This window comes from Lotus japonicus, chromosome 1 (genome assembly GCF_012489685.1).
Source record: "Lotus japonicus ecotype B-129 chromosome 1, LjGifu_v1.2".
In the NCBI taxonomy this organism is placed as follows: Eukaryota; Viridiplantae; Streptophyta; class Magnoliopsida; order Fabales; family Fabaceae; genus Lotus; species Lotus japonicus.
Genome location: NC_080041.1, coordinates 27,473,429 through 27,498,087, shown reverse-complemented (window position 1 = coordinate 27,498,087; position 24,659 = coordinate 27,473,429). Strand labels below are relative to the sequence as shown.

The window sequence follows — 24,659 nt, the reverse complement described above, 5'->3', positions numbered from 1 at the left end:
TTAAAAAAAAAATTTAATAGTAAAAATATGTGGTTTTTTATATTTCTTTTGTTAAAATATCCCCCATTTGTGTTCCAAATTGTTAAATGCCCTCACTTGAGTAGTAAATATATGATTTTTATGGCCTCTTTGGTAAAAAATGCTTTCATTTGTGTTCGCTTTGTTAAAAAATGTCATCACTTATAATAATATATGTTAATTTTTTTTGTTACGAATTATATGTATATATTGCCCTCACATCATTAAATTTCTGGATCCGTCACTGACAGAGAATGACATTATTCTGCTCACTATGTTTATCCAATGATTGTAAGATAAACTTAATAGGTCTATTAGTGACTTGATAAAACTTGATAGGCTTAGTTTGTATCAGATTGGACACATATATAATTTGTTAATCTCAAATCAGCTCCAGCTCTTTATTTTTCCTCTCCCAAGTCAACTTACAACCCGACTCCAAAACCCTATGATAGCAGTCCAAATCATGTCATCCATTCCATGTTGTTCACACTCTCTCACTTTATTTGCAGTAATTCATTTTTTATTTACTTATTTTTTTCAATTATATCATATATTACATCTTTTATTTTCTTCATATTAAAATCTCTCTTTTTCAATTAAATGAGAATGTGTATGAAACTTAATTTTATAAAAATATCTTGGTTTTATTATTAGAATTTCAAATTTGTCCAGGGACCCATGACAGCATTCTGTCTCCTTTAATTGGATGATATTCTTCAATATATGTGCCCTTGAGGGCTGCGGCATTTTTGGGGTTTGATGTGTATCTTAGGATGCTCATGTGCAACATTGGAGTTTCCAACAGGGGTTCTCCCGTGGGTTTCGGTCAGTTTTGTTAGTATACTAAATAACCACATCCGATGACAACTGACAATGTGTTTTGATTACCATTTTTATTCTCATTTGACATATTTCAATGTAAAAAAAGCCCAAACTTTAAGATAAAAACGTGACTGGAGTGGAGATCCACGTTTAGAATTCACATTAAACGTAAAATCACATTGATCAGAAGTTACACCATGAAGCTTCTCTGCCACACGTCCAAACATTGTTGCTCGGTTTTGGATTAAGGTGAAAAGGCTCTTTCAAGTTGAGTCTTGGGACTTGGGAGCATTGGGATGTTGCCTGCTTGCTTGCTTGCATCCCACTTTCCTCAACTTACATTCATCAAGTTTCCCAAACACATTTTAAGAGTGCTTGTTTCATTTTTTATTAAATGTTTCAAAGTGTAAAGAGTAAATAGGTTTATCAGCATCCCAAGTAACATGTAAGAGTAATCTTGCTAATTGCTATTTTGAATTTGCTTAAGCCTGAGTAACATGTATATGGTCACAACTCACAAGTGATGGTCATTATGGAGGCACAACTCACAAGTGATGTGCCTCCATTTAACTTAATTTTAAAATAGTAATCTTGCTGATCTCTCTTCTCCCTAGCCTGAGTAACAAGAATAAGGTCTCCTACATGCTCCTTCAATTGCTATTTTTCCTCTTCCCTGAAAGGATCATTATTTCAGCACCTTTGTTAGGCTTTCCATAAATATCAAAAATACAATCCTCGTGTTCAGTTAAATGATGCTTTGATTGAAAGTTTGCCAGATAAGGATTACATACAAACTGAAATGGAGGCACAACTCACAAGTGATGGTCACATTGAGAACTTCCCTACAAAATGAGAGACCTTATTCTTGGTACAAGATGGTACAGTCAGATCCCATTACACATTGAAGGAGCTCAAGCTAGGTACAAAGGCAGAACCAGAAAAAATGGATAATGGAGGCGAAAATTTAACACATTAAGTAAAATTAACCATCACTAGTTAGAAAATGCAATATAAATTTTTAATATTGACGGAAAAAACAACAATTGAATCCTATTCTATTAAGGAAAAATTTTCTTTTAAGGGGCGACTGCTCCATTTTCCCCTACCTAGGCCCGTCAGGTTAAAGGTTTCCACGTAACAGGAAATAAAATTAAATAAAGAGCTCAAGCTAGATTAGCTTGAGCTCTCCGCAGTGTTTAACTAGGGAGAAGCTTAATGGAAAAGGAGCATTTTTGGTGATTAAAAGTGGAGCAAAAGTGTAGAAAGGATTTAGAGAGATTACACAAAATGTGATATCTGCTTTCATAAACAAATAATGGGGACAAGTTTTCCCAATATGTAGCTAACAGAATCAAAATGAAAATGCGATTAACTCAGACACATGGCTAGAATCCAAATAACAGAAAATGCAAAAGAAAAATAAAAAAAAATAAACTCCATAGCATAAGGAATGACATAGCTATTCCTGTAATGGTACGCCCCTCTGATGAGTGCCCTTGTCCTCAAGGGTAGAAATGGGGATATTTCTTAAGGAGATCATAATGAAAATCCCAAGTAGCTTGCTCAAGAGCTGTATTTTTCCATTTCGGTAACACCTTAGTATATCATATATGCCACATTTAACAATTTTACAGTGAAGTATAAGCTCAGGTTCCAGTCAATGCATAGTAAGAGAAGGATCATGAGGTGCTTCTTTACACAGAAAACAGTCATGAATTACAGAGGTTGGTCACAGTTCCAAACTTCCAAATTGTATGCAACCGGACCAACTGTGCCCGTAACGTGATAAAGACTATAGTATTTAGAAGCAAGCTTGTTGGTATTGAATCCAGGAAATACTGAACTATTACATGGTACACCTTCAATGTACAATTTCCCACCTGAAAACTCCTATCACTCCTCTTGGCAGTTTGCTGAGTCATTCTTTTATTTTCCTGTGCAAGATGAAATTTCAAAAGCTGAATCTCATTCTCCTTCTTTTGAAGACTTCTGCCTATAGTAGCAATAAAGGACTCATAATAAATGGGGGGAGGGGTGATTCCCATAGGGAACTTCCTAAGGAATAGTTTGAGTAGCTGAATGCAAATTAGTATCATACAACCATTAAGCTAAGGGCAACCATTTAGACCAGGAAGAAAGCTCTTCTTGACTCATACAGCTCAATCAAGTTTCTGAACACTTGCTGAAAAGCTTTGGTTGATCATCCAATTGAGGGGGTAAGCGGTAGTTTACTCATCGGCACTAATCGTAACTTAAAGAGTTCAATATAAAATTGACTCACAAATATAGGGTCCCTGTCAATAGTTATTGTAATAGGGAAAAATCATGTAGTTCGAAGATGCGGTCTAGATTTGGCTGAGCTACTTCCATAGCTGCATAAGGATGACCCAAAGGCACAAAATGGGGTGGCTTACTGAGTTTGTCAGCTAAAATCACCTATTTTCCTTGTGATTGAGGAAGAGCTTCGATAAAGTCCAGACTGATGTCATCCCACACTCAGTAGGAGGTAAGGCAAGTAAAGGCCATGAAAGGGAGCTAAGTTTAGTTTACATCATTGACAAACATCACAACTTCGAATGTTGTGTTGTGTATTCTTGGTCATACCTTTCCAATATAATACAGACTTAATTCTACAGGCAGTAACATCTCTTCCTACTTGACTCCCCCCCCCCCCCCCGGAGAATTATGTAACCATTTCAAAATTTTGAATTTGAGGGCAGGGTTAGACCCTACTCAAGTTTACCTCTTCTAAGCTCATCACAATACCAACTAAAATCTGAAATGCTTTGGGGTTTAGATATATGTTCCTGGATCAGTTTTTGTAAAAATGAATCATGACGCAAGAAGACTTAATAGCAGAATAATATCATCACCCACATTCTGAAACAAGCTTCTGTAAAATGAATAACTGAGAGGGGAGAGAAGTCCCCCTTGGGGAAAGGACTGGCTCTTGTGGTTGGCAATTGAAATTCTATGGTGGCGGTGCTAGGGTTTTTTGGCTCATGAATCTCACAGGGCTTGTCGCTGAATGCCCTGTGAATATTCAGTCTATCTTAACTATGGACAATATCCATGTGAAGAAATCTTTGGTCTAAAGTTTCACAAACTGATTTTACAAACCTGTAAAGTTACTACTTAAAAGTAAATATTTTATTAAAAGTTTAGATACTTGATATTTTTTATCATTAAATTAAGAAATCATCATAAAACTGCTTGTGAAAGTCAAGTTAGGATTTGCTAGAAATTTTTTAAGCTTAAAGGTTTAACTGAAATAGTAATAATTAATAAATAAGATTAAATGAATTAATAATTATAGTTTGGCACAATAATGATACTGCTACACGTTGTATGGATTGAGTACTGTGTCAAATGAGCAAAAGCTGTTCCATTGATGCATGGGTATAGCGAAAAATAAATTATGGTTTACCTATTTTCAGAAGAAGAAAAAAATTTCATGAAGTGTAATATTCATTTTAAGACTTTAGTGCAGGGGCAACAGATAAATAGAGAACTCCACGATTAGAAAGATCGGAAGGTAGCCGAAGTGAAATAAGATGGTTAGAGTGATTAGGAAAGTAACCAAAGAGATACAAGGAGAATTGGGAGACTCTAGACCAACGGGTAAAGATGAATGAAGGTGGGAGTGAGATGATAGTGTTAGTATACAACAAATATTGAAGTTAAAAAGGAGTATTATAAAACACTGTTCTTCTTGCGTAAAAACAAGCAAAATTGAAATAAATATGAGGCAGCTGAAAAGGACACTAAGAAGGAAGTAAGAAGAACTAGAGCATGAGAATTTTACAGTTCATACCCTTCTTAGGCACCATAGTAGAGTAACGAAGCACTACATGCTCACTAGGGGTAGAGAGACAAAAATAAGAGACTTGTATTGAGGTTGATCAGGGGAAAGTGTTAGGGTGGGTCACAGAACAAGATATCAAGCGAAAATGAAACAACTTATTTACATAAGCATTTTAACAAGTTGTTTTCATAAACAAGTTATTAGTGTTCTTTGCTAGCATCAATAAGACGAGCATGGTGCACAAAGTGGCCCTATCGGCGGAGGGAGAAAAACATGACTATTGTGGAAGAGAAATGGAGCTCGAGGGAGGGCTTGCAACCATCGAGAACAAACTCATTAGACTTGAAGCATGGACAATCCATAGGCTCACATATGTTGTGCTAAATTCAACTTTTTTATTAAAAATAATGATGGCACAAAGGATTGAACTCTCACCACTTGGTCAAAAAAACTCAGATACCAAGTCATGATCCAACTACCCCAAAAGCTTAAGTTGTCGGGTAAAGAACACATAAATGGTTTTATATTATATTTCTAAGAAAACACTAGGTATAACCGTTGCTCTTAAAATAAACAGATACAAAGACAAAAAAAAAAAAAAAAAGAATAATAGAACTGCAAATCAAAAGGACCCAATGAAACATTTTGGCTACAAAAGTTACAGGGACCAAAATATTCAAAACCAGTTTACATACTTTTCAGAGTTGGAAGTCTCTTGTTTTTTAACATGTATCAAAAACATCTTTCTATCGAAACCCATCAAGGAAAAGGAAAAAAGAAACAAATACCCTTGCCCTATTGCCTATAATTCTTAACAAAACACTATGTATACTTTTACTCACCTAGTTTCACTTCAAGGAACCACTCTGGTTGTCTTGGGTAACATAAACCGCCTTTGCTGCAACTATGGCAGAATCCCCTCTCTTGACAATTTTCTGAAGCTCCTCAACCTTTTCCAACAAGGATGCAACATTTGAGTTGGTACACTGAACCAGCTGGTTTGCAGTTTCTAGAGCAGTGCATAACTGCATAAACGGTAAAGTAATAAGAAAAATATAATAAGTTGGATACGGAAAGACATGAAGTATGAAAACACAGATAAATCAACATTAAAATTCCCTTCCCCATCCCTTCCCTCCAAGGAAGCACAAACACTTCAAAATGTTAAGCACGTCGTGTCATACCGGAGTTGTACTCATGCTTGTGTTATAATCATGTCCTGACATTACAATTTTGTTCTTTAACTTCATGAAGATTATACTAGTATACTAACAAAAATACCGCAATAACTAGATAAATGATAACATTTATTACATCTAAACTCTAAAGTAACTTCAATTTTCTCTAATGAGGTAAATTTCCAATAAACCGTAAGTCACATCCCTCAGAAATGAAAATTACATTTTAAGTCCTTGAAAGATACAAATAAATGATCCATTTAGTCTCTGAAAATAACTAAATTGTTGTTGCAAAACAATATCACTGATCGCCAATTTCATCTTTGAGAAAGAAAAATGTGATCCTAATCGTTGAGGGACTAAAGTGACTAACCACATATCTTTAGGGATCAAAATGAGAATTGGGAAGAAAACAAATTCAGAGGTATAGCGAAGAAATACCTTCAAGGTGAGCGAAGGCCAAGTGTGGTCGGTGCCAGCGAGTGCGGAATTCAAGTGCTCATAGTTTTCCTGAAACGACATGAGGAATCAAAGTTAAACGCAGATTACGATTTTCATAGGGGGGAATGAAGAAATGTGGAAGAGTGGAACCTGGAAGAGTTTGGTGAGGTCAGGAAGTGGAAGGGGAGGGGCGTTGCTGAGATCTGAAGCAGGAGGAGGAGGAGGAGAGGTTTCGCGGCGGAGGGAGCCTCCTTCTGGTGGTTGTTGTTGTTCTTCCTCTTCTCCGACGTCGCCGAGGAGATCTCCGATGCATAGGAGTGGCCCTCCGATTCCTCTCATTGATCCTGATCTGGATTCAGTAAATATTGTGTTTTTCAGTTTCTTTTGGTTTTTTTTTTTTTAATAAGCCGGGTGCTTGCTCTCGTACCCTCACATAAATGAGTGTATCGTACACTAGTGACATGTATTAGTAATATGACATGTATTAGTGATGACTACATAGTAATATTTTATAATTTAAACTTGTGCATTCATTATTTGCTCAATGATCCACATTATTTAGTTTTTTTTTTTTTTACCTTGATCCACATTATTTAGTTAATTAAGAAATGACCTCACATTTTATTTCAATCATCAAATTTCTTCATCTTCGTTACCTGGAACTCAACTTCACTTTCTCATTCTTCTTCTTTTTTAATCCCATCCTTCTTTTTCAATTTCACCCGGATAATGGAACCCAGTAACCCACTCAAACCCAAGAACTTCCACCCAAAACCAAAAGCCCCTTCAATCATTCACATATTCAAACCCAAAATCCCACCCGTCAAAATTGGAATTAACGAGAAACAGGCACAAAGGAAGATGAAGGAGATGCAACAACTTCTAAGCATGACGAGATGCCACACCCGTGAAAGCCACCAACCACATCAGATCACCCACACTTTCCCTCAATCAAACTTCTTCTGAACCGAGATACAGCGGCGGTCGTTGTTGAAGTATATGCAAGTGTGAATGAAGGAAATATTCTCACATTTGATTTGTAAGCAAGAGTTAAAGAGTTTATAAGTGGAAGGACTCACTCACTGGTTGCCTTAAGGTTTTGTGGTGAATGTATGTGGTTGATGTCATTAACCCCTTATGCTTAGTCTCTTAACCCAATGTGTGGATGGTAAACTCCCAACCCCCATGAGTCGTAAGACTTTGAAGAGTCTAGCGTTCCACTGCGCCACTCCAACAGTGGTATCAGAGCTGAGGTTAGGGTGAACTAGTGACATAGAAAGAGCCCTGATGGTGCAACCCAACCATGGTCAACGACAAGTGAAGTCGATGGTGTGCAACGACCGAGTGAAAGGTCAATGACGAGTGAAACCAATGATGCAACCATGAAGTGACAATGATGGGACGACCTAAGTGAAAGGTCGATGGCGAGTGATGCCAATGATGCAACCATGATGTGACGACTCCTTGTATCGTTAAATCATCCCGAAAGTTGTGGAGATTAGAAGGCAGTGAGCCTCGTTGGTGTTGAGTTCCAACGACGATACAAGAATGTACGAAGTGAAGTGCTCAAGGGGAGTAAAAAAAAAGGAAAGAAAAAGGAGGGAAGAAATCCCAAAAAAAAAACAAAAGAAAATGAAAAAATGTGAAATAAAAAAAGGATTCACACTTGAAGGGGAGTGTTGAAGTATATGCAGGTGTGAATGAAGGAAATAGTCTCACATTGGATATGTAAGCAAGTGTTAAAGAGTTTATAAGTGGAAGGACTCACTCACTCATTGCCTTAAGGTTTTGTGGTGAATGTATGTGGTTGATGTTCTTAACCACTTATACTCTTAGTCTCTTAACGCAATGTGTGGATGGTAAACTCCCAACCCCGCATGAGTCGTAAGACTGTGAAGAGTCTAGCGTTCCGCTGCGCCACTCCAACAGTCGCAAGGATTGTAGCGCACACCGGCGGTTACAATAGTGGACGGAAAGCTCCCACCTTTTTCACAAAGGCGGAAGCATAGTACGGGGAAGAGTCTAGATAATAAAACCCTAATGGAAAAGGGTGAATCCTAACACAGTTGGAGGTGGAACCAAATCAAAAGAGTTGTGCTGGAAACAGAGAAATGCCAAGGAGAGAGGGTGGGTATCAAATATTAGGGGGGCAAGAGTTGAGGTGAAATGGATTTTTACAACATGAATGAATTGTTATTTTTTTTTTAAAGGTGAAATGGATTTGATTTTAAATACTGTATCTGTTCTTTAATATAAGAACCAAGCAACTACTTCACACCTTTAAGAAATTTAGTTAATCTAGATAATTGCATTAATTTTTTTTTCAATTTATATCAACTTTCCAAAGCTACCCTCCACCCATTATTCTTAATTTTTATGCGTCATTAATGCTATAGCAAGTGCAGAGAGAAATAATTCAACTAAACGAGGACATTCTTGTCCAAAAATAATTAATTCTTCACAAACTCCAAGTTGGTTCTTACAAAAAGGACCAATGACACTTTCTATTTGGTTCTTATAAATAGGAACAGAGAGAGTTTTAGGGATTGAAGAAGTAGGTGAAGAGGGGTTCGACGTTGAGATCCATAAAGGAAAAAATTGGTGGGTTGATTAAGGATTAACTAGTAAATATTAATAAGTTATGGTTCTTTTTAGAATTATAACATATTGTAACCTCAAATAATGAATAAATTAAAATTTAATAGGTGTAAATTTGTAATTCGTACATGTCATTCATGTACCATACCCATAAAAAAAATTCCTGTACCAGAGAATTTAACAAAATATAGGATCAGAAACTTTGAAAATTTTCTAATGTTTCATCATGAAGTTTGCTTATTTATATTTGTTAAATATGTGTGACCCTTTAAATTTTGGGTTAATCCTCATATTAGTCCCTATCTTTGAGTCGTCGTCTGAACTAGGTCCCTCGCCGGAAAATATAAAGAAATGGATCCTCTTGTTTGTAAATTGTTTGGGTCAGGTCCTCGCCGGAACCTGGAGCTCCAGCGAGTGATGAAGTGTCATGCTGAGTAGATTAATAATGCTTACGTTTTTTTTATAGGAAAATGTTAGTTGTTAGAAAATTAGTCCTCCTCAGGGTTCGAACCCTAGACCCTTCACCCTTCATCCCACCCAAACCTTATGTCCCTAGCTATTACCACTTGAGCTATCCTTCGGCTTCGGGGACATTAATGATGTTTACGTGAATTTTTTGAAAATAAATAAATAACACATCATAAAAAATTTAATTTATTTAACAAAAACAAAAATAATTAACAAAAATAACCCCTAATTTAATTATGAAGTGTCATGCTGAGTAGATTAATAATGCTTACGTTTTTTTTATAGGAAAATGTTAGTTGTTAGTAAATTAGTCCTCCTCAGGGTTCGAACCCTAGACCCTTCACCCTTCATCCCACCCAAACCTTATGTCCCTAGCTATTACCACTTGAGCTATCCTTCGGCTTCGGGGACATTAATGATGTTTACGTGAATTTTTTGAAAATAAATAAATAATACATCATAAAAAATTTAATTTATTTAACAAAAAAAAAATTTAACAAAACTAACCCCTAATTTAATTAACAAAAACAAAATCCCCCAAACTAACCCCAAGCTTGGTTCTTCATCCATGGAGAAAAGCTAAGGAAGAAAACGAGTTTCCAGATCTGAAATCTAGGGGCGAGAGGAGGACCAAGTTCTCTACCACAAGGGGTTAGTGTATTGTTTGCCTAAATCATCAGATTTTGAGGTGGGGGGTTACGAGTATGAGTGTTGTTTGTTTATGGGGTAGGCATTTATGATCTCGACGACGAGGTTGCAGCGGTGGGTGGCGGCGGAACCATTATTTAAGGCAACATCAACACAACGCGTGCAAACCCAGTACCCTCATCTCCGCCCACAAAATTCCCAACGCAGCTCCAACCCCAGCCTTCAAATCCAAACCCAAAAACTCAGAAATCAAACCATCTTCCAACCACCTTCAGCTCTAAAAAACTAATCGAACCAGTCCACCTATACCTATAACAATGAAAAAGAAGGATCTTTGTAAGGAAAGAAGAGAAAGGCCCGAGCTTTGTTATGGGTTTCCACCCACACTCTCCTCATGCAGCGGCGAGCATCCATCCCTAACCAACGACCACCCCAAAACCAAATCCCAGTACCCTTCCCTTCTTTTAATCTACTCCGATTCGAGGGTAATGAAGTGGCAGCGCGGCATGCCATACGGGGTGGAGGATCGGGGTATAGAGGAAATTAGGTGCGGTGATGAAGAAGAAGGAGGTGGTGTCGATAAAGGAGGTGTTTGGCTGGTGTTGCGGGGTGGTTGGAGTGGGGTGAAGGAACCATGAGTTATAGGAAGTATCAAGGGCAAAGGATTGGTTGTTCTTGGAGGAGATGTTGCTGATTCCATGGATGAAGAACCAAGGTTGGTGTTGGACTTACAAACGGTGGATGCTTGGGGTTAATTTGGGGGATTTTGTTTTTGTTAATTATATTTTTAAGGGTTAATCATTAAGGTTTTTTGTTTATTTTATTTTATTGCATTGTATTAACTAAATTAAATTTCTGATGTGTTATTTAATTTTGTTTTTATTTTTTATTTTTTTAAATCCACGTCAGCGTCATTAGCCTAGTCCGGGGCTCCAGTGAGGACCTGCCCCAAACACTTAACAAATGAGGGAATCCTTTTTTGTATTTTTTCCGGGGAGGAACCTAGTTCAGACGACGACTCAAAGACAGAGACTAATATGAGGATTAACCCTTAAATTTTTATGGATAAAGTGATAAATACAATATTTCACTTGATATTGTCATGTTACATAAAATGATTCAAACTTAAAAATATATGGGCATTGCTCCTCCCTTCAATTTGAGAGGGTTTAGTACCCTTCAATTTATTACTCCAACAATTCCAAAACAGATATTTTTGAAGGTTATTGAGTTTTTAAACTGCATTAATCTTAATCTTAATAATATATAAAGTTCATCCAACAAAGTGGGTCATATTGTGTTTTGAATTACACATGTATTTTATTGATTTGTTCATCCTTACTATTTTCCACATGTGCCACTTTAATTGGTCCAAATTGTGTATACAATCAATTTTAAATATTTATTGAAATCAAGTTTGTTTAAATTTAAATCCAAAAACTTTGTTTAAATTTCAAGAACAAATACGGATGAATCAAAGAATGATGCCTCGCTTCCTGTGTTCAGTTTCTCACGGCTATGAACTTCGACCTCTTCTACTGTCGTCGAAGAAAGAAGGTTCGAGAGAGAGGAAGGGAGAATATGGGGGAAGATCACGAGAGAGAGAGAGAGAGGGTCGAGCGTGCATCATGTCCATTCTCTTCTATTTTCGACCCTTTTGGTCCCTTCTCTTCTACTAAGTTTTTTAATGAATCAATCAATTGAGGTTGTGGAAGATAAAAAGGTTATGGAATCAATCACAGCCTTAAACAAGGCATTTGAATATTGTTATTTAATAATGATGTTCTTCAGGGAGCCTAAATCTTAACTTATGATCTGGTAAGCCCTAAGGTTGTGTTTGGATGGGGTGATTTTTGGGGGGAATGTAATTCTAGAGGGTATTTTAAATCCCTTAAATTGAAATACCTTGTTTGGATATTTATTTGTGGAATTCTGAAAATACTGGTAATTAAAAGAGGTAATTTAATTAAGGGATTATGGGGTAATCAGAATACCCTCAAAATAGGAAGTAATTGGAAAATCCACCCGATCTCGCTCTCGCTCTCGCTCCCGATCTCACTCTCGCTCTCTTGCTCTCGCTCGCGATCTCGTTCTCTGCAATCTCGTTCTCTGCAAATCCCGATCTCACCCTCTCTGCAATCTCGCTCTCCCGATCTCACTCTCTCTGCCATCTCGCTCTCTCGTTCTTGCTCTCCCGATTCATGGAGTTTCTTCCCCCTTGATTCAGGTACAATCTCTTGATTCTTTCACCAATTTTGCATTATTGTTGTTGTTTTTTCGAATTTGATTTTGTTTTTGGATTTGAAATATCTGTTTTGTTCTTGTCTTGAGTTTTGTTTGTTGATGCCAGTACTGGGTTTGTCATGTTTTTTGCTCCATTTTGTGCCTGGTTCAGAAGCAGATGAACATAGGTGTGAACATAGGTGTACTGGGTTTGTCATGTTTTTTGCTCCATTTTGTGCCTGGTTCAGAAGCAGCTGAACATAGGTGTACTGGGTTTGTCATGTTTTTTCTCCATTTTGTGCCTGGTTCAGAAGCAGATGAACATAGGTGAGGAAGACAATAGTTTCTATTTTTTTACCAAAACAATAATTAGAGTTACATAAGAATTGCTCAAACTGGATCTGCTTCCATGGTGATGGTCTGCTTTTGTAGGTGTATTTCTAGATTAGGATGGTTTTGGGGATAAACAAAGGGACAAAAACCCAACACGCAGAGAAGGAGTTTGATGAAAGAGTAATTTTATAGCAAGTAGCAATAGCATGATAGATATATATAATAAGGTGCATTGCATTCCTCAAGCATAGAACAAAAGTAGGAGGAGTGCTCTAAAAATGTTTAAGAAATATGCTTAAATTTTCCCCTCCTCTTGTTTGCATATTGATATACTATATAGCACTTTCAGCTTCTCTTAGGTGTAGTTTCTGGTTTGGTTTGAAATTATGAACACAACTAAGCAATCAAACTCACAGAGTGTAGTCTTTCTCTTCTTTCCTTCAGCTAAGGTTGTGGTTGAACTTGCGAAATCCAGACTAATCCAAGCTGTTGTGCAATTACACCCATCATTTGTCTCTCTGGATGACATCAATGGTATGAATTCTCAATATTTAGCATTTCTTCTGTCTGCATATTTTAGTTATTGAAAACTTCACTGTATCTTCTAAGGATGACTACCAAAATTATGTTGCAGCTTCTTGTCATACCATTGAAATAGGCAATTAGGCATGTTCGGAATATAACTACAGTCCTCAGTCACTTCCTAAATAATCATATTTGTCTTCACGCTGACTTGCAGTGTTTTTTACAGTTTCTACATACTGCTGGTTTGTCTAATATATTTTCATAACAGATAAATAATATTCTTAGTTACTGCAACTAATATGAACTATAAGGGACTTGTTGCTTTCTCTTTCTCTTTTAAAAATATTGTTGGCATCTTCTGGTAGGTCTGTATCATAATCATTACATTTTTTAAATTTGATTTAATGAAAGAGAAATAGACTTGGTAAACATCTTATGCTGAGCCTAAATATTGAGCACTTCACTTTATAAATGATGTTGAAGGTTTCTGATTCCTAGAAGCATGTTTGTTTGAAAGATGAGCAAGCCATAATGAGTGTTTTTTATGGACTTTGCTTGCAATCTATTTTTCTGAAGGTCAATAATTTGCTACACAGGGGTATCTATATTTTATTTTTGTGCTGAAAAAATCTCTTTGCCTATTATCTTTTATTACAACAGTATACTTAACTTCTGTTGATTTAATTGATTGTGCATTGGTTCTATTTTTATTGGAGTTTGTTCCATACCAATTCATTCAGTTGTCATTTTTAAGCATATTTCTTAAGCTCCACGCTATTATTTAGAGAATGTTTTAACTTAACTCTTCACATTTTCGTAGTGAGCTTGTACACATCCCTTGTCCTTTTTAATCACATCTTATCCATTTTATGTTTAAACTAGCTGATTCTGAATCTGATTGAGTTAGCTTCTCTTACTTCCTATTTTCTTTATAGTGTCATGCGATATTGATGTTTTATTATATGTTTTTTTTATAGTTAACAAATGGATCTTAGAGTAGTTGACACTTCAGTTCTTTTACGAAAACGTAAAAGAAATGAAGAAGAAGAGGCAAAATTGCAGGAGCAAATTACATTCATTGTTGCTAGTGTCGTTGCTATGCTTTTAGGTGTAGTAGCTTGGTATCATGAGATGCATTTTGTTAAGGAACCGTCCCGAAATTGGGAATTGGAAAGACGCAATTTCCTTAATCGTCTATATAGAGGAACTGAAAGGGATTGCATTGAACAATTAAGAGTCAGTAAAAGGGCATTTTTTAAACTTTGTGGAATTTTACAAGATAAAGGACAGTTGGTAAGAACAAGAAATGTCCCAACGATTGAAGCAGTGGCAATGTTTTTCACATCCTTGCTCACAACCTAAAGTACAGAGTAGTGCACTTTACCTATTATAGATCCAAAGAAACAATAAGTAGGCAATTCAACAATGTCCTACGAGCTGTGATGAAAGTGAGTGGGGAATATTTGAAGTTTCAAGACCATAATAATCTAGAGGGCTCTGAGGCATACAAATGGAGATGGTTTCAGGTAAACTTATCACAAGCTTGAGTAATTATATGAGATTTCTAGTAATTACAACTTATTTATGATTTTTAAACTTTTTTAGAATTCGATTGGAGCACTTGATGGGACACATATTCCAGTAACAGTGGCAGCAGAAGATAAACCTAGATACCGTAATAGAAAGGGTGACATCTCTACGAATGTGTTAGGGATTTGTGGTCCAGATTTAAAGTTTATTTACGTGTTACCTGGTTGGGAAGGCTCGGCAGGAGATTCACGAGTATTGCGAGATGCTTTACGTCGTCAAAATCACCTTCAAATTCCGAATGGTAATATTCTCAACCTTGATACTTTTTTTACTATATTAAATACAATTATATGATTTTTGTTTTCTTGGAAAAAAACCATCGCAGGTAAATACTTTCTGGTCGACGCAGGATATACAAATGGCCCAGGATTTTTAGCACCTTATCGAGGGACTAGATATCATCTCAATGAGTGGATTGAAAACACCCCTCAAAACTACAAGGAGTTGTTCAATCTCCGTCATGCAAGTGCAAGGAATGTAATTGAAAGATCATTTGGGATATTGAAAAAACGATGGAGTAAATTAAGAACTCCATCTTTTTTTGATATAAAAACACAAATAAGAATGATTAACGCTTGTTTCGTACTGCACAATTTTATAAGAGATGAGCAACAATATGACCCAATTTTAGAGGTCCAAGACTTGGAGCTTTTATCGGTTGTTGATGAAGAGTTAACCAGTCAACATGGGGAAACAATTACAAGTAATGTTGCAAATGAGGTCACAACTATTCAAGTATCTGAGGCATGGACAACGTTTCGGGACACTTTAGCAATGGATATGTTTGTTGAATATCAACATAGGAGAAACTTAGTTTAGGGACAACATGTTATCAGTTGTCTTTGCTTTCTACCTTGTTTGTTGTGTCTGTTATCTGTTTTTCCATTTCTTATGTTGTTTCTTGTTTATTTCTGTAGTTGCTTTGTTCTGTTGTGTGTGTTGGCTCACTTGGAAGAGCCTTGTTTCCAAGTTTTTTATCCTATTAATATTAATTGAATGATTGATCAGAACTAACTGTGGCTTGATTCATCCAATTATTAGTTAAATGCTTAGTATGTTGTCTTGTATATGTATATTCTGTTTATTTTCAGAAACTCTTCATGTTTATTTATTTTCAAACAGGGTTACAACTGGACCAGAGACTTGGACAGTGAGGAGCTATTGGAACAGTTGCTATATTGACTTGTTGGTTGCCGGGTAATATTTTATAACTTGAGGATATTCATCATCTTTTTGTTATTTGATCTGTTTGCTGTGGACACTTCAATTAGGTTCAAGTGCTCTATTTTTCTTCTGGTTATTAGTAATTGTCTAATGTTTGTTTATGTTTGAAGGAGAGATGAGGGGAAAAAGGAAAATGACGGAAGCTAGTAATGAGGATAAGAAAGATGATAGCAGAGCTTACTTTACTTGGAACTTGGAGATGGACCGTGCACTTGCTGATATACTTAGAGATCAAAGAAGCATGGGAAACAAGAGTGATGGTGCATGGAAAGGAGTGGCATATAACACTGCGGCTCAAATGTTGTCTTCACGCTTCAATTTGCAACTTATTGGAGAGAATGTTAAAAACCGCATCAAGCTGTGGAGATCATGGTATGGCATTGTTAGTGACATCCTTAGTCAAAGTGGTTTTGATTGGGATGGAACCAAATATATGATTTCTGTTACAAATGAAGATGCATGGAATGAGTATGTCAAGGTAATGATTTTTAATGTTATTACTATTTAATTAAATTATTGTTTGTGTTAGTATTAATATGCTGTCTATTTTCTTTGTAGTCACATAATGACGCTAAGAGGTTCCGATTTAAGGTGATTGCTAATTGGGATGACATTGTAGACTTGTGTGCTAAAGATAGAGCAACGGGAATTGGAGCAGAGACATCCTTGGATGCAGATGACATCATGAGCAAAGAAGCAAATGAGGATGGAGCTTATATTGTGGATATTGATGCTGATGAACAAAGCTCTACAACAAGGAAAAGCAAACAACCAATGGAATTCAAAAAGGGAAAAAGTGGAGAAAAGAATGGGATAATTACTTCAATGAATAAAGTGGCTGAGTCATTGAGTGAATTTGTACAAGCAACTAGAAAAGGGGTGAAAAATGTCCAAGAAGTGGTTCATGATGTGATGGATGAGCTAAAGAACATTCCGGACCTTAATGGCACTCAATGGCTAAAAGCAGTGGATTGGCTTTCAGAAAATCCAAATAAGTTGGAGATTTTGAAAGCTCTTCCCATTGAGAGAAAGAAAGATTACATCTTAGCTTTTATGCACTGATTCGTGATTTGCTATAGTTTATGGACCCATTTGTAGTGTTTCCAACTTTCCACTATGCCACTGTTGAGACTTTCTTTTATTTAATTTTCATTTGGATTGATGTTAGCACTTGTTACTGTTGAGACTTTTTTTTATTTAACTTTCATTTGGATTGATGTTAGCACTTGTTACTGTTGAGACTTTCTTTTATTTAATTTTCATTTGGATTGATGTTAGCACTTGTTAAAAACACAGTTTTAAATTTAAAGTAATAGGAAATATGATATCTCCATGAATGTATTAGAAATTTGTGATCCAACTAATTTCAGATTTTTGAGTCAATTCAGGGGGTTTGGGCCGATTATAAAATTCTGGGTTAATTTTAAGTTAAGTTTTTTATTATAATTATTCAAATAATATTAATTAGATTAAAAAAATAAGATAAAGGAAATTCAATTGATTCAATTGAATTCCCTAGCATTACCCAAACAAAGAATTTTAAAATTGATGGAATTTAATCACCTTATCCAAACAAGGGAATTTGAAAATCCAGGGAATTCAATTGAATCAATTAAATTCCCTAGAATTTAAAATCCCTTGGATTTCTACAATCCTCCGTCCAAACACAATCTAAGGTTTGCTGAAGTAGATTTATTTTCTTCTATAGCTACCACGGTCATGGAAAAGTCCAAAAGAGCGTTTCCTTTATGATAACTGTTTTTTTCCAATTAAGTTCTAATGTTGAAGCTTTATGGGTTTCCTTAAAGTTTGGATAATAGATTGATTTTGTTATATTTTACAAAGCAGTTCACTCATGTGGTCTCTTAAGTTGTTATCCAAGACATTGTTGCTGCAATAATAACAAGTATGAGTGTTTTTTTGGAGTTTAAATTTCTGTCTGGTCTTTTATGTTTCTGATTTGCTGTGATTATGGTGTTATGCTATGTTTAGTATATACATTTCTTCTCTGTTTGTTCTGCACTTTGAGTATACATTTTGTTCAAGATTTCTTTCAGGCGCTTGCTTTTAAACTTGCTAAACAAGAACTTTTTAACTTCGTTTCCAAGTTGATTTGATTTTTCGGAACTTAACTATTTGATTCCACCCATTTCTGGAAAAGTTGCGATAAATTTTTGAATTCCAAATCACTACATTTGAATTCGAATAGAATTAATTTTTTTTTTTAGAGAACAAAATAATTTATTGAAAAATAAAAGCAGAATACAACTCCCGCAAGGAGGTCACAAAGCAAAGGAACCCGCAAAACCTCAACAAAAACCAAACAAAAGACGAAACCACCGGAAAAAACAAAGAAAACCTACCCAACAAGACAACCCAAAAGCCTGCCAAAAAGAACTAACCGACTAAAAAGAAACCAGGCAGACACTAGATACCTATGAGCCCACAGGCCCATTATCTCTAAGGTAATCCGCCAAGCCTCGAATAGCTTCGTCCTCGCTGCCGGGGAACTCCAAAACCGCTTTTTTTCCCAAGAAATAAGTCTTTCTAGCACGCGTGAAATAAGGGCCAGAGAGAGAAGGAGGCTCAACTGGCGCAACGCAAGCGGCACCCTCACAAACAACCTTTTTTGGACGACCCCTAGGCCTGCGAGAAGCCCCCCCGGAGTCACGCTTCGCCCCGAGCTTCTTCCTGGGTCGACCACGAGGACGGTGCTGCGGCGGGGAATACTCAAGCGAAGGGTCTCCAAAACACAAATCCTCATCCTCTCCATGAGAAGAACCTTGAGATATAGCATCTATACCCATTCTCATGATCCTCCAAAGCTGAGCAATATACTCCCTCAAAGCTTGAAGAGCAGCCTGAAACAGCAAGAGGAGAGACACTGGTGACGGGGGGCGAACAGCCAACACTACAAAAAAAATGTTATTTAGTGGGGTTTTTTTTTGCATTTAGTGGGGATTTTCAACCCCCGCGAGTTACTTAGCGGGGGTTTTGAAAAATCCCGAAGTTACACTCCCCACAAATCATTAGCGGCGTTTTTCAGCAAACCCTGGTACCTGTATATGAATTTAGCGGCGGTTTTTAGTGGCGGTTTTAAACCTCCCTTATCCGCAAGCTTTTTTAACGGGAGTTTTAAACCTCCCTTAAATGCAAGAGATTATTTACAGCCTATAATATATTCTAGGAACATTTTTAACCTCATAATCCAAAATAACAAAACACTCCAATTAAAGAAACAAACCCATAGACAACTTACAATCCAAAATAACCCATACACAACTTTCAATCCAAGAAAGCCTATAGCTAGAATGTAAAAAACAATCTTTGAAGCCAATTATCAGGTCACAATATGAAGTTCCTGAGTCATGCTAAAAGAAAGTTCAGATTACAGGAACTCAAGGTTACAAATTTCCCATTACTCTGTCAAGATGAATATTCCAAACTGAAAAATATAGACTATTAAGTTCCGCTCGGTTTTCTTTGGAGTTTGGATTTTCTTCTCTTCTCTTACATGTTTTGCTTCTCTTCTTCTTCCTCATTTCATTATGGGGTAGGGGTTGGTAAAAAAACTAGATAGATACATTATACAACACCTCATCAATCATCATCTAAATATCAAGCATAAATGTATCATGAACCAACCTGAATAACATTTATAACTTGCTTGGTTGCCCATCCAAATAGAGTAATACCAATTAGGAAAGAAATCAATGATATATTTTGGAGAGTACTCCATACAACCTGAAAATGAAAACTTGAGAAACTGAGATTATAGCAAGAAACTTTCTAGAAACCTTTCAGATAAGTAACAACAGTAGAAAGTAGAAACAAAGAGAGAAAATTTACATCCATCAATTTCCCTGTTTGAGTCTCTGAAAGATAAAACAGAGTTAAGTAAAGAACCTTAACTCCTGGATAAGAAGCATGTGTTTATTGGATGCACTACTGGTCTTAATTTCTTTCATTCTCAAGGTATATGCTATTGCTTACAGCATAGGTCGGTACACATCTTCTATAACAGGTAAAAAAGGAAGGAAAAGAAAGTAAGCTTAAAATGTAAATTTAGTTGGAGAACCACTCTAGTAACTGACAAATCCTACAAATTGAGCTAAAATTAGCAGAGACTATAGAAGAAGGGGCAAGTGACTGTTTCCTAAGATGGACATAAGATGAACAACACACCAAAAATCTAAACTTCTCAAAGCATCTATCTCATTTTTCTAGAGAAATTACACTAAAACCACTTCAAAAGTCCATCTTCTAAAGTGTCATGATCTTATTTATTTATTTATAAATTATGCTATGATTATGGACACACAGTTTTCTCTGCAGCATCCTAGGCCTTTTTTCTTTATTTCAGTTTCAACTTTGTCAGTTACTATTTTCACTCGTTCAAATATTAAAACCAATCCATTCATTTGTTTTTTAATATTATCTTTTCCCATTCTAACTAGTATAAATATATTTCCACACCCCTCACTCATTGCCACCCCCCATAACAACTCTCATTCTTGCCTGTTCTTATCTTCCTAGAAGTAACAACCCTCACCAATGTTTCAGAACTTCATCCTACTTCACTAGTTTAAACGAACTCCAAATAGATGTTTCATTCTCTAACCTATATAGTTCGTACACTTTAGACAACCAAACATGTCTAGGATAAAAAAATACAACCTATGGCTATCCTCAACTTTCTCGCATGATCTATCAATACTTCAACCTTCACTGTTACACTGTCCCTTTGAAATGCAATTTACATGTGAATCTGGATAAAAACAAAACGAATTGATACAAACAACCACTGAAGATTGAAGAAGAAAGAAAACTGATGTCATTGAAGTAGATGCACTCCAGAACAAGGATCATAGGAATCTGGTCTATATTATTTTTACTGTGTAGTGCACACAGGCTAAGATTCTAATTAGTCATAAACTCATAACGCACCACTAAAAGCATATACATATTCTACTCAGCAGTATTTATTTCTCCCAAGGAAGATTTGAAAACGATACATGGTTTAAGAAGAAAGTGTTCAAATGGCGAAATTAAATTTCACCAAACAGTCAGTTTATATAAATGAGTTAAGCTCAAGTTTTGCAGGCTAACCATTAAAAGCTCATTAATATCTTGTGTGTATGTAAGTTAGAGAGAGAGGGGGAGAGGGCAAGAGAGATAATAATTTCAGATAAGAAAAAGGGAATAGATAATAATTCATTCCAAGATTGTTAAGAAAATATGACACATACCTATTGCTTCAACATTCCAAGATGGTGTACTCACGGGGTTCTTCGATGGTGGGGCTTTTTGAGAGACTTCAGGAGCTGATTGTGAAGAAGCTTCAATTGATGATCCAGACGCTGATTTTTGTGGGTTGTGGAAACGCTTGAACCTTGGCATGACTGCATAAACAAAGCAAAAACCTATCACGCAACAAAATGATTAATAGCTCAAAATGACAGTACCAATCAGTTCCCAATAACAGTATAAAAAAAAAATCTGCTTCATAAAATATTGAAATGATAAGGAAAATGTGTTCTTGTAGTGCAATAGAGATTGCCTTGAAACTTATTCCTGCCTAAAACACAGTTAAAAGGAGAAAACAAGCCATTAAACATCAACAAGAACAAGCTCTTATGGGGAGCAAGCAAAACATAATACCATCACTGTTTATAGAAATATAAAATAGAGATATGCAGCTATAAAGGGATAATCCCATTTATACTGGCTACCAACATCACCAACACAAGACTTGGAAAAGTAAATATAAATACTAGTGTGCAACGTTCTTCTATAACAGAATATGCAGCTGATGTCAATGCTAGATGCTGATACCAAACAGAATAAATGATTTTATACTATTCGCTTTGTTTCTAATATAGGAATTTTAGTAGCTAAAAGGGGTTCCCCATTCAGATTCAACTTGAGTATTTCATTGAAAAATTGGGATTGATCCAAGTTATCAATCGTATGAAACAAGTCAACACTCCCAGAAGCCAATTGAAAATGGAAAACCTGTATTCACTTCCACAGTTTTACTCGATCATATCATACCAATCCAGCCATAGATATTCAAGTTAAGCAAACGAAATCGACTTACCTTCCAGCTCCTAAGCTCCTAACAATGTCTAGGTTCCAGCTCCAGAGAATTTCTGCCTAATTTGTGATTCCAAAGAGAAACAAAACTCAAAATCAGAAGCAAAATTGAAACTCATATGGAAATGGAGTTGAGTTCTTACCAGGAAAATGCAAGTGAAGCAGAGATTGAGCGTTTTCTCGTGAAACACTGGAGATTGAGGAATCATGAAGAGAATCGAGAGTAGATTTTAGGGTTTAATCGAGAGTGGAATCAGGAGAGTGAAATTGAGAGTCGAATCAGAAGAAATCGAGAGTGAATCAGGTTGAAATCGGTGGAAATCGAGAGATCAAATCCGGTTGCAATCGGTGGAAATCGAGGGATCAAATCGGTGGAAAGGATTCAGGAGCTTCCATGGTTAACGAATCAGGTTGCAATCGTGAGAGTGAGAATGAGAAACGAGTTCAGAGTGAGAGTGAGAGTGAGATGAGAGTTCAGAGAGTGAAAATTGGGAGAGTTAATAACGTAATTTTTTGCGGGGGTTATTAAAACCTCCCCTAACTAATGAAAATTAATGTAATCTGCGGGGGTTGTTAAAACCCCGCTAAATAACCCCCACTAAATAATGTTTTTTTTTGTAGTGCAACAACACCACTGTATCCCACCGGCGAGAGTAAGCGATCAAAACTTACCCCAAGAGGCACTTCCCATGGAACCTCCACAGCCTGGGAAAGAGACACCACCTCAGAATTACCCCTAGAAACATCTGGCGCCAGGAAATAGCCCTAATAAAGAGGAATCTCAAGCGAGCCATTTCCAAATGCAAGAGACGTTGAGCCTGAGGAAAAAGAGGCCAAGGTACCTGAACCAACAGAAAAATTGCATCGCAACAACTCCAAACTTGCGTGGGATGCAACGAACCTGGACCATAAAAGAACCCATTCTCCAAGAAGAGATTTCCAATTAAAAGAGAGCAATAAAGAATCATTTCAAAATACTGAAAAACTCTCCACCGAGCTAAAGTCCAGCCGAATAAAGTGGGAAGAAGAAACGCAACCCACATTTGAACCAATAGGCACATTTCGTCCAATATCATGCTAAGTCACCAAATTTAATTCAAAAACGGTTTCACCATTAAAGCTTTTAAATACAAATTCTGGATTCTCACTCCTCAAAGCAACTTGATGACCATCCATATTCCCATTATGCACCATTAATGCAGATTGATATTCATTCACATCCAGCAACTGTTCATCTTTCTCCTTGCAACAAGATTGAAAAAAATTTGGAAACAAGTTGTTCCGGTATGGAACCCCAGACTAAAGGCTAACCAGTTTAGAGAGAGCAAACGAAAGTAACAAAGTGAGTAAAAATGCGTGAAATGATAGGTCCCCACCGCTTGGGCGGTACTCTTTTATTTATAGCTTGGGTTTTGGTCCGGCTGAACCATGGGTTGCCCGGCCCATTAGTTACATGATACTGATTAGCCCATTCGGTCCGCCCATATCAGTCCACAGGCCCACAAGACACTGATGTTTTAGAACTAAAACGAAAGTGTCTTATTGAGGCCCACAACTTCTGGTACGCCCGTGTACAATGTGAACCAATTTGTGAGCACGCAGGCTTCAATGAAATAAGGCTAATCAACAAAGTAAAAATATACTAGGCTAATCATTATAAAATAATTCTTTCTGCGTGACACGTGATGTCTAAGTGACGCTTTGCCCATCACCTCAATCACTATGCACCATATCAATCCCCTTCCGGATTTTTGTACCTGCAACAATCATCACAAATATACTACAGATATCTTGGAACTTGTAATGTATAAAACCTACCTAAGCTATGCTATTCGCATTAATTGAAATGTGCATTTAAAATCCACTCATAGGGTAACTTTTCTCTGAAACGACTCTTCTTCTTCGAAACGACGCTTACCTGCCAACTGACACCCCTCTCTGCTCAAGCGTTACTTTTTCCAAACGTCACCTCTTAATGACGCGCCGGTTCACCGCCTCAACAAATTCAAATGTGTGGCCTGAATGAACGCGTGGATTCACACAAACCACACGCATGCTCACAGTTTGCCTCAAGTATTTTTAACCACACCTTTTTGACACACCTTTTCATCTTCTACCTTCTCTCTATATATAGCAATCCTTTTTACCCCCAAACCACTTCACTCTTGCATTTCAAAATTTTCACCATTCCTCCGCAATTACCAAATTTCTTGCATTTAACTACAAGTGTTCTTGCACATTACCAGAAGTCCTCCAGATTTAACCGAGTTCATCACAGCCTTTTTCACTGGTAAGCATTCTTCACTCTGTTTATTCATGAAATCGTACTTCCTTCTACACTAAAAAGTTTCATCTAAATTCTTCCTCTTCTTCATTCGCTTGTTTATCCAAACCAAACTCTACTTAAAATCTATTCTTCCCCACAATTCCAACTTACATTTTACCCCTTTATATTTCATAACCCTGGATCCTTTATAATTTCAGGAATTCTTTTGAAAATGGATGCAAAACACACCCGTAGGGCCTCTAAAGCTCCTAAAACTTCTTCCATTGCAGTCGATACATGGGTCACTAGCAAAGTTAAAACTAGGTTCACTAAATTCTGCAATGTTAAAACTGTAATGGATTTAATCACTGAAAACACTTTTCGCTCTGATGGCCAAGATGTGTACCTTGACATAGTCCCC

At 36.6% G+C, this 24,659-nt stretch overlaps 3 protein-coding genes and 1 long non-coding RNA gene across 6 annotated transcripts; 2 read left to right on the top strand and 2 right to left on the bottom strand.

The window, feature by feature from the left end:
* Positions 1-1,295: 1,295 nt before the first annotated feature.
* LOC130734311 (uncharacterized) lies at positions 1,296-6,694 on the bottom strand. 3 transcript variants are annotated; one of them, XR_009017902.1, is made up of 5 exons: positions 6,418-6,694; positions 6,268-6,336; positions 5,491-5,673; positions 1,635-1,685; positions 1,296-1,516 (listed from the first exon to the last, which is right to left on the bottom strand). XR_009017902.1 is itself a non-coding variant. In XM_057586665.1 (4 exons), exons 1-3 carry the CDS (start codon positions 6,604-6,606, stop codon positions 5,497-5,499), a joined length of 435 nt encoding a protein of 144 aa, XP_057442648.1. In that variant the 5' UTR covers positions 6,607-6,694; the 3' UTR covers positions 1,296-1,516; positions 5,491-5,496. The 3 variants fall into 3 exon arrangements, 2 of the variants coding, with proteins under 2 accessions (XP_057442648.1, XP_057442647.1); XM_057586665.1 differs by lacking the exon at positions 1,635-1,685; XM_057586664.1 differs by lacking the exons at positions 1,296-1,516; positions 1,635-1,685 and adding an exon at positions 2,122-2,777 and having other exon boundaries at positions 6,418-6,692.
* A 7,352-nt stretch (positions 6,695-14,046) lies between these two features.
* Positions 14,047-15,834, top strand: LOC130731664 (protein ALP1-like). The gene is made up of 6 exons (XM_057583926.1): positions 14,047-14,183; positions 14,390-14,588; positions 14,668-14,893; positions 14,978-15,434; positions 15,570-15,621; positions 15,775-15,834. Exons 1-6 carry the CDS (start codon positions 14,047-14,049, stop codon positions 15,832-15,834), a joined length of 1,131 nt encoding a protein of 376 aa, XP_057439909.1.
* LOC130731752 (uncharacterized) lies at positions 15,771-17,081 on the top strand. Its single transcript, XM_057583986.1, has 3 exons — positions 15,771-15,849; positions 15,987-16,354; positions 16,435-17,081. Exons 2-3 carry the CDS (start codon positions 15,992-15,994, stop codon positions 16,936-16,938), a joined length of 867 nt encoding a protein of 288 aa, XP_057439969.1. The 5' UTR covers positions 15,771-15,849; positions 15,987-15,991; the 3' UTR covers positions 16,939-17,081.
* Positions 17,082-19,400: 2,319 nt separating this feature from the next.
* Positions 19,401-22,080, bottom strand: LOC130731751 (uncharacterized). Its single transcript, XR_009016809.1, has 3 exons — positions 21,977-22,080; positions 21,126-21,278; positions 19,401-19,620 (listed from the first exon to the last, which is right to left on the bottom strand). It is a non-coding gene; the product is annotated as an uncharacterized LOC130731751 (long non-coding RNA).
* Positions 22,081-24,659: the final 2,579 nt, after the last annotated feature.

Bases quoted from the DNA above. Each gene is read 5' to 3' on its own strand.
- LOC130734311 (XM_057586665.1), bottom strand. From the start codon at position 6,606: ATGAGAGGAATCGGAGGGCCACTCCTATGCATCGGAGATCTCCTCGGC. The intron at 6,337-6,417 runs GTTCCACTCTTC...ATGTCGTTTCAG, and splicing joins ACCTCACCAAACTCTTCCAG to GAAAACTATGAGCACTTGAA. The intron at 5,674-6,267 runs GTATTTCTTCGC...CCGTTTATGCAG, and splicing joins GGCCTTCGCTCACCTTGAAG to TTATGCACTGCTCTAGAAAC.
- LOC130731664 (XM_057583926.1), top strand. From the start codon at position 14,047: ATGGATCTTAGAGTAGTTGACACTTCAGTTCTTTTACGAAAACGTAAA. The intron at 14,589-14,667 runs GTAAACTTATCA...AAACTTTTTTAG, and splicing joins ACAAATGGAGATGGTTTCAG to AATTCGATTGGAGCACTTGA. The intron at 15,435-15,569 runs GTTTGTTGAATA...TTATTTCTGTAG, and splicing joins GACACTTTAGCAATGGATAT to TTGCTTTGTTCTGTTGTGTG.
- LOC130731752 (XM_057583986.1), top strand. From the start codon at position 15,992: ATGAGGGGAAAAAGGAAAATGACGGAAGCTAGTAATGAGGATAAGAAA. The intron at 16,355-16,434 runs GTAATGATTTTT...TTTTCTTTGTAG, and splicing joins CATGGAATGAGTATGTCAAG to TCACATAATGACGCTAAGAG.